This window comes from Epinephelus moara, chromosome 8 (genome assembly GCF_006386435.1).
Source record: "Epinephelus moara isolate mb chromosome 8, YSFRI_EMoa_1.0, whole genome shotgun sequence".
NCBI classification, from domain to species: Eukaryota; Metazoa; Chordata; class Actinopteri; order Perciformes; family Serranidae; genus Epinephelus; species Epinephelus moara.
The window spans coordinates 21,595,246-21,608,391 of NC_065513.1; the positions used below are offsets into that span (position 1 = coordinate 21,595,246).

Sequence of the window (13,146 nt, forward strand, 5' to 3'; positions counted from 1 at the left end):
TGGCACCTTGTACATTAGCCTCAGTCACCAGTGTATGAATGTGTATGAATGGTTTAGTGTGACATGTGGGAGGAAGAAGAGCAGAAAAAATGCCAGGATCACAGCTTCTCACTTTGTCTCTTTTGCATTAAAAAATAGACAAAAAAAATTGCTGGCTCAGCAAACATATGTTCTGAGAGGCCACCTTGTTCAGCTTGGCTTTATTGCGAAGAGTACTGTGTGTGTGTGTGTGTGTGTGTGTGTGTGTGTGTACGTGTGTGTGCGTGTTTTTATCTAAAGGCAGCAGCAGCAGCAGTCTTCAGTCTGTCTGAGGTGCTGCAGAGACAGAGATAAACACCTCCCGCGGCTGGCTGTCAGCACCTGGTCACTAATGATGCTGCAGCGCTGAGCTCAGCTAATTGACCAGACAGAGATGGATCAGGACCTTGCACTCTGCTGTGTCTGCTCGCTCTGTGAGTGTGTATGTGTATGTGTGTTTATGTTTGTGCTCACAGCTGCTGCCAGGCTCCTATACTGTATCTTCCTACAGGAGCTTCAAACTTTTAGATAGCGCAGTTCGACAGAAGGGAACAGTACAGACGAATCTTCATAAGCTGCAGACCATATGACAGGACAACAGAATTCTCACTCGTTCGTAAAGGCCTGTCTGTGTGCAAGCTGCTGAATCTTTCTGCAGAAGCAGAGAACAAATAAACCTCAGTAGGTGATGAGCTCTGAGGATCAGGCAGTCAGTGCAGCTGAGTGTGAGATGTGTGTTTAAGGGTTCTGGTTGGCAGGGCTAACTGGGCTCTTAGCATGAGAGCTCTGGTTTATTTTCACTGAGAGAGTATCACTGAAGGAATGACCTTGGCCCATTAATAATACAGCCAGTGTGTGTGTGTGATCGTACACAGGAGGACATGCACACACACCTCAGTTAGTAAAGCGAGAGGTGCAGCTGCAGTCCTGGTCACTGTGCCCTTGGCTCTCACTCTGGTGTTCCAAGTGTGTTTTAAAGGGCCAATAATAATAGCTTTGGACTAAAGCTCCCATAATGATAATATAATGATATAATAGTAGAGCAGGTTGTTAATGCTTTTGTGAAATCCAAATCGAAAATGTTGCTTTTTCTTCCTACAGCCCCGCTTACACTTAGCATATGTCTCTGGTGTTGACGGGAGATGTGACAATTCTCCAAATCCATGATTTGATTACATTTTTGATGCAGGCTACTAGTAAACTACGCCATGTTGTTTTTAAAGCTTTGGACGCACGCAAGTAGGGGGGCAGGGGGATGGATCACCAATACTGCTTTTAATTTTGATAATTTAAATTGAAACCTCATAATAATCAATTTCCAATTTAGAATTGTAATCGTGGGCGGCATGGTGGTGCAGTGGTTAGCATTGTTGCCTCATAGTAAGAAGGTTCCTGGTTTGAATCCAGGATTGGGAGTTTGAACTTCTGGGTGGGGAAGCCCATCTGTGCAGAGTTTGTATGTTCTTCCTGTGTCAGCGTGGGTTTTCTACGGGCACTCCGGGTTCCTCCCACAGTCCAAAGACATGCAGGTTAATTGGTGACTCTAAATTGATATGAATGGTTGTCTGTCTCTATGTGTCAGCCCTGTGATAGTCTGGTGACCTGTCCATGGTGTACCCCGCCTTTCACCCTATGCCAGCTGGGATAGGCTCCAGCCCCCCCGCGACCCCTAACAGGATAAGCTGTTACGGAAAATGAATGAATGAATTGTAATCATGATACCCTTAGTGTTGAATCACAAACACAAGGCAAGCTATCATTCTCTCTTTCTGCCTGCATAATAATGTCTTACTTTTTGTCAAACCTTTTTTTAATCTGAAGTTTTCTCCAGTATGCAAAAAGCCGCATTCATTTTCAAATGTGTACATTTTTTCCTCTATCAGCAATTTCGCCATAAACAAATCTAATGTGAGCAGGGAAATGAAATGTAATCATAAGTGATAACTCAATATACACTTGAGACACATATAACACCTCATGTGAACTGCAGTCTGTCTCAGCGGGATCTGGACGCTGTTTGGATACAAGATACGAAGTCTGAACAGAGGCCAGCGCAGTATTGATGGTCAGTTTACTCACCTTCAGTGTTTTTCATTTATCCCAGCCGTGAGTGATGTGAAGCAGAGGAAACAAAGGAGAGAACCCCCTGAGGGTTTCATCTGAGGACCACAAAGCTACATGTGTGGCTTGGCAGACCTATTGCTCAGATTTCGGCAAACAATTTCATCGGCCTGTCTAACCTTAGCCCCCGGCTACTTAGAAAGACTGTGTGCTGTAAGAGCTCTGCATGACTTTTGGATGGCCTCGGAGCTCTGTGATAAACTTTAATTTAGATAAATTCAGTCTATTCTGCAAAATCTGATTTGCTTTTTAGAGTCCTGCTGCTACAAAATATCTTTATAAACAATATGCAATGGACATAATCAAATACTTGAGCATAAACAGGCCTTCGTAACCACCTGAATACACACACTCATTATGAAGAAGGAAAAGATAACCTTCTCGCCAACCTTTGCTCATGTCTTCCTCCTTCTCCTATGAGATTAATGCATCAGCAGGGGCAAGATTATTTAAAGAGTGTTTGTAAACAAATGACTAAATTGTGTGTGTGTGTGTGTGTGTGTGTGTGTGTCAGAGAGAGAAAAGCGTAACGAGAGATAGAGCTGATGTCAGGACTGCCTGCTGAACTCTCTGCGGGGGTATTTCTCTAGTAAAGAGCTCTGACTCAGTCACTGATCAGGGCCCAGTGCAACACTGGGGCAAAAGGTCAAATGCATTCACACATTTCTTTGACCCCCCCCACTGGGGCAATTAGCCGACTGAGAACAAAGAGTGGATACAATGAACCGCGTCCATCAGGGGGCATTCATTTACTGTGATGTTATTATTGTTGGCCAAGAGAGCAATGGATGACGCTCGATTCATCCTCTGTCTCCAGGCTCAAAACACAGCCTGCGTGCACTCTCAGTTTAGTTAACAGACACTCACTGGAGTCGCAGACGAAAAAAGGGGTCTTGCCTTGCAGGATTTTAAATTTATCGTTGCGAGACAGAGAGAGAGAGTGTAAGAGTTGTGTGTGGGAGACAGTTGTCCTTGCGCCAAAGCCGGGTTAATGCTTCATACAATAGCTGGAGTGTGGGTGAGGGGATCTTGGCGCTTGAATATTCTTTACTCCAGAGGGAAAAGAGGTGGCGTTAGGGCCGAGAGCTAGACTTCCTATCCAGAGCCCCCTTTGGTAATTGAATGCAGCCATCTACACGAGCCCAGCTCCAGAGAAAACGTCTCCGGCATGTGCACGTACACACACACACACACACACACACACACACACACACACATACATATAAATCTCTCTTTGTCTCCTCAGTCGTCCCCATGTGGATTGAAGTGCGCCGCAGACGAGTGAAGAGCAGATCACAGTGTGTGTTCTCCATGTTCTTTGTTATCAAAAAATGCGGGAGAGTTTTCTACAATCTAGAGCACATGCCATAACATTTCAGTCTAAGGTCTTACATGGTTTAAATCCATCTACTCTTGTAATCCTTAGAGGAATACCCAGAACCCAAAACAGTGAAATCATGAGCACAGAGATTGAGGACGGGGAATTATTGAAGAGGTCTCAATTTACCCTAAACCATGTGTTCTGTGTACTTTTCATGCTCCTCCTTTGCCCTCTCACACCCCCTTTTTGGGTAATCACTAAACCCGTTATGCTTTCCTGTCTTAAGTTCCCAAACGTTTATTTTTCTTCGTGACAATAAGATCTCCATTTTCCTTTCCTGGGTCTGCAGCGGACAGAGATGGATCATGACATGTGATATTACAAGAAATGAGGCTGTTTAAGAAGAATACCGTTCTCCTGCTCCGGCTTGGTGCTGCAGGTGCTATTTCATGGCTTCTTTTAGTATCGCACTTGGCGTTGACCGCGGCCGCTGGCCACTGAATGGCAAAGACGTGCTTCCTGGTGGCTAATGAGGTGCTGAACCCAGCCTCTTGTTTGTATCAGGAGCACCTGGGCTGACCAGAGCCAGACCAGGCCAGACAAAGCAGTCAGTCTAACATTTCCACAAAAGGTCTGCCCATTCAAAACATCCAGAACCCAGGGACACAAACTCCCACACTTCATAAAATGAAGGCAAGACAGAATGCGAGCCGAGGCTGCCCATTCTCTCTGCACAAGGAAACTATTGTTTGTCTTTACACTCCCTCTCTCCAAGGCTTTGCGATTTTATACTCCATAAAGAAACAAGGCGAAAGGAAAGCAGCTTGGCAAAGACGCAGCGTGCACACTGTTTGTCTCTTGGAAATGTAACAGAGACAAAAGCTGCAACTGTCTCTGCTGATTTCCATTTATGTTTTCTCTACACCCTGGTAATTTACTGTTAGCTCTTTCTGGCCAATAGAAAGAAGCTCACCTGGAGGCTTGAAACCCGCAGACACAGAGAGCAGGGAGTTGATTTTTGGTTTCTTCCACAGCAGAACAGCTTCACAAAACCAACAGCACAGTGTTACTTCTAAATCTTTGGAATGAAGACATTACGTTAAACACAAAATGACATATATGGACACCTGCGGCCTATTAAGGAGTGTTTGGAAGATGGATCAGTTGGACCTTTTTCTTGTCTCTTTTCTTTAGGCTGTTTTTCTATTGCTTTCTACCCAGACCTTTGTCTGCCCTCCACAGCTGCTGCAACTGTCGCTGGGACCTGTGTCCCCAAAAAACATCAACCAACCTTTTAAACGTCTAGTGTGTAGGATTTAGTGGCAGCTAGCAGTGAGGTTGCAGATTGCAGCCAAGTGAAATTTCTCCTCTGTGTCAAGCCAGTAGGAGAGCTATGGTGGCCAATGCAAAAACACAAATGGTCCTATCTAGAGCCAGTGTTTGAACTGTCTATTTTGGGCTACTGTAGAACAACATGGCGTACTACTGAAGAGGACCTGCTCAGTATGTAAATACAGATGTCTCATTCTAAGGTGACGAAAACACAGTGATTCTTATTTTCAGGTGATTAGAAACAAATGAAAACATAGTTATATTTGTTAAATTTTCTCACAGGTTTAAGTTAAAGATTGCACACAGGTGTTCCTTGGTATGGTCACAATAAAGGCCACTTTAAAATGTGCGGTTTGATCACACAATACAATGGCACAGATGTTGTGAGTTTTGAGGGAGTGTGTCATTGGTATGCTGATTGAAGAAATGACCACCAGAGCTGTTTCCCATGAACTTAATGTTCATATCACTACCATGAGACGTCTCCAATGTCGTGTCTCTGACCTTGGGAGTACATCCAACCAGCCTCACAACCGCACAAGTTGTTTACGATGATGAACTGCTGTCAGGTCAAGATCCTGGTGAGGATGACGAGCATGCAGACGAGCTTTCCTGATATTGTTTCTGATGTTTTTCCGTGGTTGTGCAAACCAGCTGTTGCATCAGCTGTTCAGGTGACTGGTCTCAGACGATCTTGCATGTGAAGACGCTGGATGTTGAGGTCCTGAGCTGGTGTGACCACATGTGGTCTGTGGTTGTGAGGCTGGATGGATGTACTGCCAAATTAACGAAAACAACATTGTAGATGGGTTATGGTAGTGACATGAACATTCAGTTAACGGGAAACAGCTCTGCTGGACATTCCTGCGGTCAGTGTACCAATGACACGTTCCTTCAAAACATTTGTGGCATTGTGTTGTGTGACCAACTGCCCATTTTAGAGGGGCTATTTATTGTGACCATCCCAAGGAACATCTGTGTAGCAATGATGGTGTTTAATCAGCATCTTGATGTCTTTCAAGGTATGGATGATCTTGAAAAATGAGAGGTGCTCACTTACATGCATTTTAATAAATTTGCTCCTCAAATTTGAGAGAAATGTATCTATTGCGTGCATGAAAAATTCTTCAACTTGAACCTGTGAAAAATGGGAGCAAAAACAAAAGTTTTTGTTCAGTCTGGCAAAGATTAGGCAACAGTACAATAAATAAAAACAAGCATTTATTGCAGGTCTGTTATGGGACACAAACTTCGGTGTCTCTCATAAAAGTCAGATGCTGTACACCCCAATCCCTTCCATGCTCTTGTTTCTAGATCTCTGTATAAAGTGAAACCTTACATTCTGCATTGGCACTTGACAGAATCTTGCAGAATCTTTCTGTACGAATGTAATCCCTAGGATATTGTATTTGCATCATGTTTCACCAATGTTTGTCTGTCTGTCAGCGAGGAAAATAGTGATAATTACATTTTACGAGAACCCCGGGCGTTGTCTTCAGATTTCGTTTTGTGTAACAAACTGTCCAATATCCAAAGATATTCAGTTTTCAACTATATGAAATCGAGAGAAGCAGCAAATCCTCATATTTGAGTAGCTGAACCCAGAGAAACTTTGGTGTTTTTGCTGTAAGAATGATTTGATTGATGGACTGATCTTCTCAGCTCTAATGTCAGCAGCCTGTTGCAAAAAAACAAACAGAACATTTAAACTGATTACTATTGAATTTGGTGGACAGACAATAGATCTTTAGAGAATTTGGAACTGTGATTCTTATTGCCATTCTGTATACAGTGTTAAATAGACTGCACTTCTAAAGCTTTTCTATCTTAAAGGTCCAGTGTTTAGGATTTAGGGGCATCTACTGGCAGAAATGATATTCATAACTTGTGTTTTCATTGGTTTTTAATCTCTTAAAATAAGAATAGTTGTGTTTTCGTTGCCCAAGAATCAGCCATTTATGTCTAGTCATGGAGAAGGTCCTCTTCTAAGGAGTCCACCATGTTGTTTCTACAGTAGCCCAGAACAGACAAATCAAACACTAGCTCTGGAAAGGGCCATTCACAATTTCACATTTTCACATTTCACCTTAGTTCTTCTACACACATGCCACACGCAAGAAGTTTCACTTCTGCAACCTTACTGCTTGATGCTGCTTAATCCTACACACTAGACCCTTAATGGACAAAACCCTGGAAAAATTGCATTTGCCAAAGCCGCCCCTATGAATGGAAATAGAAATTTCCAAATCTAAAGATTATGCTTCCAAGGTCAAGAAATCATTATAGCACAGAGGTGACACTTGTCTGTCTCTTTATCTTCTGTTCCAGATGCAGGGAACCAGCTGGTAGCTCAAGAGGCAGTGAGGAAACCATCCACGCTACGCCGGCCACCTGCACGCACAGGAGAGCCAACCTCTAGTAAGACTTTCTGCTTTGACTGTACAACACAATAGCAAAGGAATACTACATGTGTAAGTGTCTTTTTTTGTGTTTGTGTTTTAGATTGTCTCAACTGCAGTCGAATCACAGCGCTGACCGACAGGCTGAGCTCGCTGGAGGCAAAGGTTTGGACTTCACTCATTCAGTCGCTGTGTCTGAATCACTGAAGAATACGATGCATTAAACAAGCATAATAGTTTAATTGCTCACGCTTGTTTAATGTCTTCCTGCACCAGGTCCAATTACTCAATGCTCCAGCCTCCATATCACATCGCCACCTTCAGGGTAAAGGAGGAACTGCACCAGAGGCCTCATTACTGATGGGGGCTGTGCCCGCTCAAGGAGCTCCTGGTGAGCAGGGACCTGCAGGTAGGTACACTATATCACGCTGTCATGCATGAATGAGTCTTAAGTTAAAAAATGCGACATATTTCTCCTAAGTGGAGTCTGGGGTTTTGTGTTTTGATAATTGAGTCAGAAATCACTCTCTGTAGCTTTTCTCAGTGAGCAGCAACTCTTATTCTGCCCTCTACCTGCTCACCTCTGCTCATATCCAATTTCCTCCACTGCACACACACTCATTTCCTTTAGCAAAAGTTAGAGCCCAGTTGTCTGCGCTGCTCACTTTGAGTGCTCTGTGGCTGTGTGGAAACACTTCAGAAAGTCTCTCTCTCCTCTCCTGGAATTGAGCCTAGCACTGTGAGAGTTCACTAACCCCGCTGCACTGTCAGAAGGTCTTTAAAAAAATTTATCAGTTATGTAAAGATGTGTTTAGCCAAAGGTTGTACCCAGTTATCACCACTATGTCAAAGAATTTTATGTGATAATAGAATCTTGCAAAGACTCTGATGGCAGAAGTTTTCATTTGTAGAAAAATTAGACAATCTCGGTGAAAAAGGGTGATGTAAAATGTCGCCCTCATTCACTCATTCTTTTCTCTATCGTATAGGCACTCAGTACTTTAAGAGTTTGTCGCAAACTGGTGCCTACATTACCCACAATGCAACTCAACCACTGACAGTTCGGTCAGAGATTTGTAAAAATGCGTGTGTTTTGCTGATAGCCTCAAGCAGAGATGAACAGCAGGCTGCAGAGCTCTGTTTATATATCTTCTTTCAAACCCAACACCTTAAGATTTTTTTAATTTTCAAACTTGTCCAACCAACGCTGACTCAAGTGCAATCACTTGAGGCATTTTTATCAGACTTCACACAGCTACCTCTGGAGACACAAAGGTCTCAAGGGCCCTTACACATGCTGTGTATGTACATGCTGTGCTTATTTTGTGCCCTGAAATCCATTGTCATAAATGTAGACACACAGAAGGCACGCTTTAAAGCGATGGCAACACCTTCATGGCACGCAAGCATTCCCAAGCGTCTGTTATTTAGGGCACGATGGCTGCGTCCTGAGATAAACAAAGTTCAGCTTTTGGAATGCAGTGACACACTTTCCACATGTCACGTGACAAGGAGCAACCTATTACAGCCGGCAGATATCTCTCCTTTCTTTCGGAAATATCATTTAATGAGGTAAAGTTAAATTTTAGTGCCCAGAGCTTTATGATCTGTCCCATGCACAACATCTTAATACACACTTAAAAAACAACACCTAAAGAACATCACCTCTGGACTCGGGATATCTGGTAAGCAGGCTGTGATACGGTGCTGGTTATGGTTGCTTAGCACCTTCAGACGCAGTGTGTCTCCACGCTCTTGAAAGTTGGCACAGAGTAGGCACAAGTGTGGCACCCAGCACCCAACCTCGCTTTTTCCAGGCAGTTTACGATGTGGCCACGTGTCCCGGCCCTTATACAGCTGTTTTTTCACTTATGCTACTATTCTATTCAACCAGACATCATTTTCAGAAATCCACGCAGTCAAAATTAATGAATGGCTCCTTTAAAAACTACAAAAAGTTTATTTAGTTAATTAAGATATTTAGTATTTTGGAACTGAAATTCAGTCCTAACGATAACATAAGCACAGTAATGACGAATCTTTCCGCTCCAGTACTCAGAAGGAATTTAGAGTTTCACCTCATCATCAGTGGGTTTTATACCACCTCTTCTCCAGGTGGTGTGAACCTAGATTTTTTCACAGAGCTGCACCTCTCAATTAAGCCATCTCTCTGTTTACATTACAGGTCCTCAGGGTGAAAAGGGGAGAGATGGGCTTCCTGGCAGAGAAGGTAAATTGTAACCACAGTTGCCTCTCAGTCAGTCCATGTAAAACCATTTAAGATGTAAACCAGTTAAGGCTCCGTGATTACTCATGACTGTTTCCTCCTCTTAGGAAAGCCAGGGTCTCGAGGGCTGCCAGGTCCTGCTGGGCCTCGGGGGGATTCTGGGTCGAGGGGCCCATCTGGAACTCCTGGATCCAAGGGATCTGCAGGACCTGCAGGTAAGAGAAGACTGAAAGTAGAAATACACACAGCTTGATGTTAGCACACAGTTGTGAGCTGAGAGAAACAAATGAGCCTCGTCTCTGCAGATGTTGACACAGTTTGTCAATAAGCATGTTGTAAAGATGTTTGTGTGTCAGTGAGAGAGACGGAGGGTGTTGCAGGGCAGTTGTATACTAGCCTCTCCACTTAACCTATTGTCTGTGGAAGGAGACATTTGAATGGCTCAGTGTTGACCCAAAGACTTGTAGAAACAAAAGTGGAAAAATCAAAGAGATCTCCAACAAAAGTCTGACTAGTGATGTCCCGCTGCAGCGTGCTTGTCTTTCTCTTAAACCGCTCGGTCAACCCACAGACCCTCCAGCGGTGAATGCGGAGCGTTCCAGTGGCCAGCTGGTAACTTTCTGGAATTTGGGCATTTTGTTGGCTTGTAAAGTCATATGTTTCTAAAAAGTGCTGTTTCAGTGGGCAGCAAAAACATTTGTTTTCAGACTACATATAATCTCCCCGACATGTGCTGCTGTTCACCAACCAGTGTCAAATCATAAATCTGCTCATTGTATTCAGAGCTCACTGGTTATGTATATATATATATATATATATATATATATATGTATACATATGTCATATGTATACAAATAATAGATGGCCTGTTGGGGGAAAAGTAAATCCACAGGCAGCTGTGACCTGAATGATGATCAAGTAAATGGCAGTATAGGTTTGTCACAACATCTGCTCTCGCTATAGGCTGTTTTTTCTCTGCTCTGGATCATGAAGGGAGTGCCTCTCCTCTCAGCCTAACTGCATATGACCCCTGCTCTGCGCCTGCTGCTGGGTAAAGATGAGATTTAGAGCAAAAGTTAAACTACAAACCCACTTTCCGAGAAGCTGCGCCATGTGACTTCAATCTGAAATGAACATGAGCTATATATACACAAATCCCAGGTCCTTATGATTTCCATATGGCTGTGGTGTTATTGTTTTTTCTATCTCCATTACTTCATAAGTACCCAAAACCAGAGCTATGTCTTGCATCCGAAGCTCTGTTTTCCTTATTGTGCTGATTTTTTTTTTTTTTTCATTTTAAAGAGAAAGATAAACACAGGGCTGGAATGTGTCCAGTGTCATGGAAAATGTAGACAAATATGTTTTTGAGCCAGAGGTTATTGGAAAGATGGGAGAAAAGTGAACTTGTGTTGTTAGGAGAAGTGATATTCTACATTTTGATTAATGCTTAGAAGTTACAGGAGAGTTGTTTTACAAACTCTGACTCATATTTTGACGCATCATCCCCCAGCTGCTCTAGGGAACCATTATTCTACAGGAAAAATGAAAATTGTTTCCCCCAATATGTCACAGAGACTCCGAAGGGCCACTTTGATTGTTCATTTGAACCACTTTGTAGCGTACAGTCTCTGCGGCGCAGCCAAAACACAGACGGTCATGCTGCAGTGTTTTACCAAGGCTAAGGCCAACAGAGGTGTCAAATCAGAGCTGTAATAACATTACTTTGCAAAGCGGTAATTAGTGGACTGTCATTGTCAGTTGCATCAGTACGTAAACACAGAGGTGATGAGTCTGGGTCTGTCGGAGGGCAGGAGGTGGTGTTTAGGGGGCAGCGTTGCCTCAGCAGAGTCCAAACAATGAGGTCAGATGTAGTTGTGGTGTTTTTTTCCACCTCATAAAAAAAATGACTGGGGGAAGAGGAAGGACACTTTAGCTGACCAGCCCATATGGAGCAGCTACAGGCTGTTACTCGTACACACACATGTCCAAAAGCTAGCTGTGTGTATGCAGGGAGCATTTAATTTACTATGAACCAGTGCCAGAAACACTTTGCAGAGTTAAATGGTGTTTATTTGAGTTTTCCCATGTCCCTGAGTCAGTTCCCAGCACAAGACCATTAAAGACCCTCCTCCTGTTAATTACAGAGAAACAAAGTCCGCCAGTTCATGCACTTCTCCTCCTCTGTTCAGCTGCTGACTTTACTCCACTTGTGCACATACATACATATGTATAGAGGCTCACACACACACACACACACACACACACACACACACACTCCTGCCAGACCCTATTATGATGTATCATTCAGCACTTCAATCTAATCTTTTTCCTCTCTGGTCTTTGTCATAGGCTATCCTCCTATCATCACATCATCCACAGTCATTTATCATTACCACTCTACCATTGTGCTGTGTCTCTCCAGAAGAGATTTTATGATTATATTTTGCTATGTCATTCCTCCTAAGTGCAGTATGTCTGTCACCACAGTGATGTTTCTTTCGTCCCACCTCTCAGGCCCCCGTGGTCCACCAGGACTCCCAGGAGAGAGGGGTCTACCAGGCCCGCCTGGTCCTCCAGGGCCTCCAGCTCCAGCCAGTGCCCACATCCCAGAACCAGACCACAGTAAGACCCTGGACAGTTAACAGACTTCATACAGTCACCATAACACTAATTCCACACCAGACAGTTAAAAGTCTTTTTGTATTTGTTATGAATACGAGTCTTGAACGTGCACACTAACAATTCAGCATTGCCTGTCACATTGTCGGACTCTCAACTGACAGTTAAAAGTTCTAAATCATCTGGGGCGTCAGTGGCTTAGTGGTAGAGCAGGCGCCCCATGTACAAGGCTGTTGCCGCAGCGGCCCGGGTTCGAGTCCAGCCTGTGGCCCTTTGTTGCATGTCATCCCCCCTCTCTCTCCCCCCTTCACACTTAACTGTCCTGTCCATTAAAGGCAAAAAATAACTTTAAAAAAGAAAAAAAAAAACTTATAAATCAATGCAGCACAACCAGATATATTGTCTTTTTTTTATTCCACACATTCTTTTTAAAACCTGGGGCCTACATTACCCACCAACTGTTCTGTCGGACTGTTGGGTGTGTGCAAGTAGCAGCTAATGTAGCCTTGAGACGCAAGCTTCAAACAGTGATGAGCAGCGGGCTACAGAGGTTGGGTAACCCCACTTCTTTCTAACTCCACACCTCCAGATGTTTTTTTTATTTTCAGACTAGTAGTCTGCAGCCCCAACCAACGCTGTCAAGGGACATAACTTGAGGCAATTTATTAGACCTGACGCTGCACCTTCTGGAGTCACAAAAGGCTTTATACAACTTCTTTTCATTTGTATAGTTCAACCAGGAGATACTCATTCTGAGAGAAAGAATATTTAGTTATATTTGCACAAAAATATGGGAAATGTGAATAGTCTTCAGCAATTAGACCCCTCCGTGATGGCATATATTTAAAGGGAGGTGGTGAAACCGTAGTAGAATAGGGAGCCATTACTCTGCAGGAAAATCCCCTCTATGGAGTCCAGACGCTGGTGATGGTGATAAGATGAGGAGGGTGCTGAGAACCTGGATGTAATGAGGAGTTGATTTCTGATGAGCTTGACCTTGGCGCTGGACATGATGACTGGAGGTAAATGGAGTGGAGGAGGGTGCGACGATTTTGCCTGAAATGATAGCAGCAGAGTGGAGAACAGATTTAAAGTTTGACAGCAGG

The 13,146-nt window shown here is 43.6% G+C and overlaps 1 protein-coding gene across 2 annotated transcripts in view; it reads left to right on the top strand.

Annotated features, from left to right (window-relative positions):
- emid1 (EMI domain containing 1) overlaps positions 1-13,146 on the top strand; it is a 70,283-nt gene that overhangs the window by 44,467 nt on the left and 12,670 nt on the right. For both annotated transcript variants that reach the window (XM_050050056.1, XM_050050057.1), the window contains exons 4-9: positions 7,121-7,210; positions 7,295-7,356; positions 7,468-7,600; positions 9,377-9,421; positions 9,526-9,633; positions 11,936-12,043. In XM_050050056.1, coding sequence (XP_049906013.1) covers positions 7,121-7,210; positions 7,295-7,356; positions 7,468-7,600; positions 9,377-9,421; positions 9,526-9,633; positions 11,936-12,043 — 546 coding nt within the window. The remainder of the gene's footprint in view (positions 1-7,120; positions 7,211-7,294; positions 7,357-7,467; positions 7,601-9,376; positions 9,422-9,525; positions 9,634-11,935; positions 12,044-13,146) is intronic.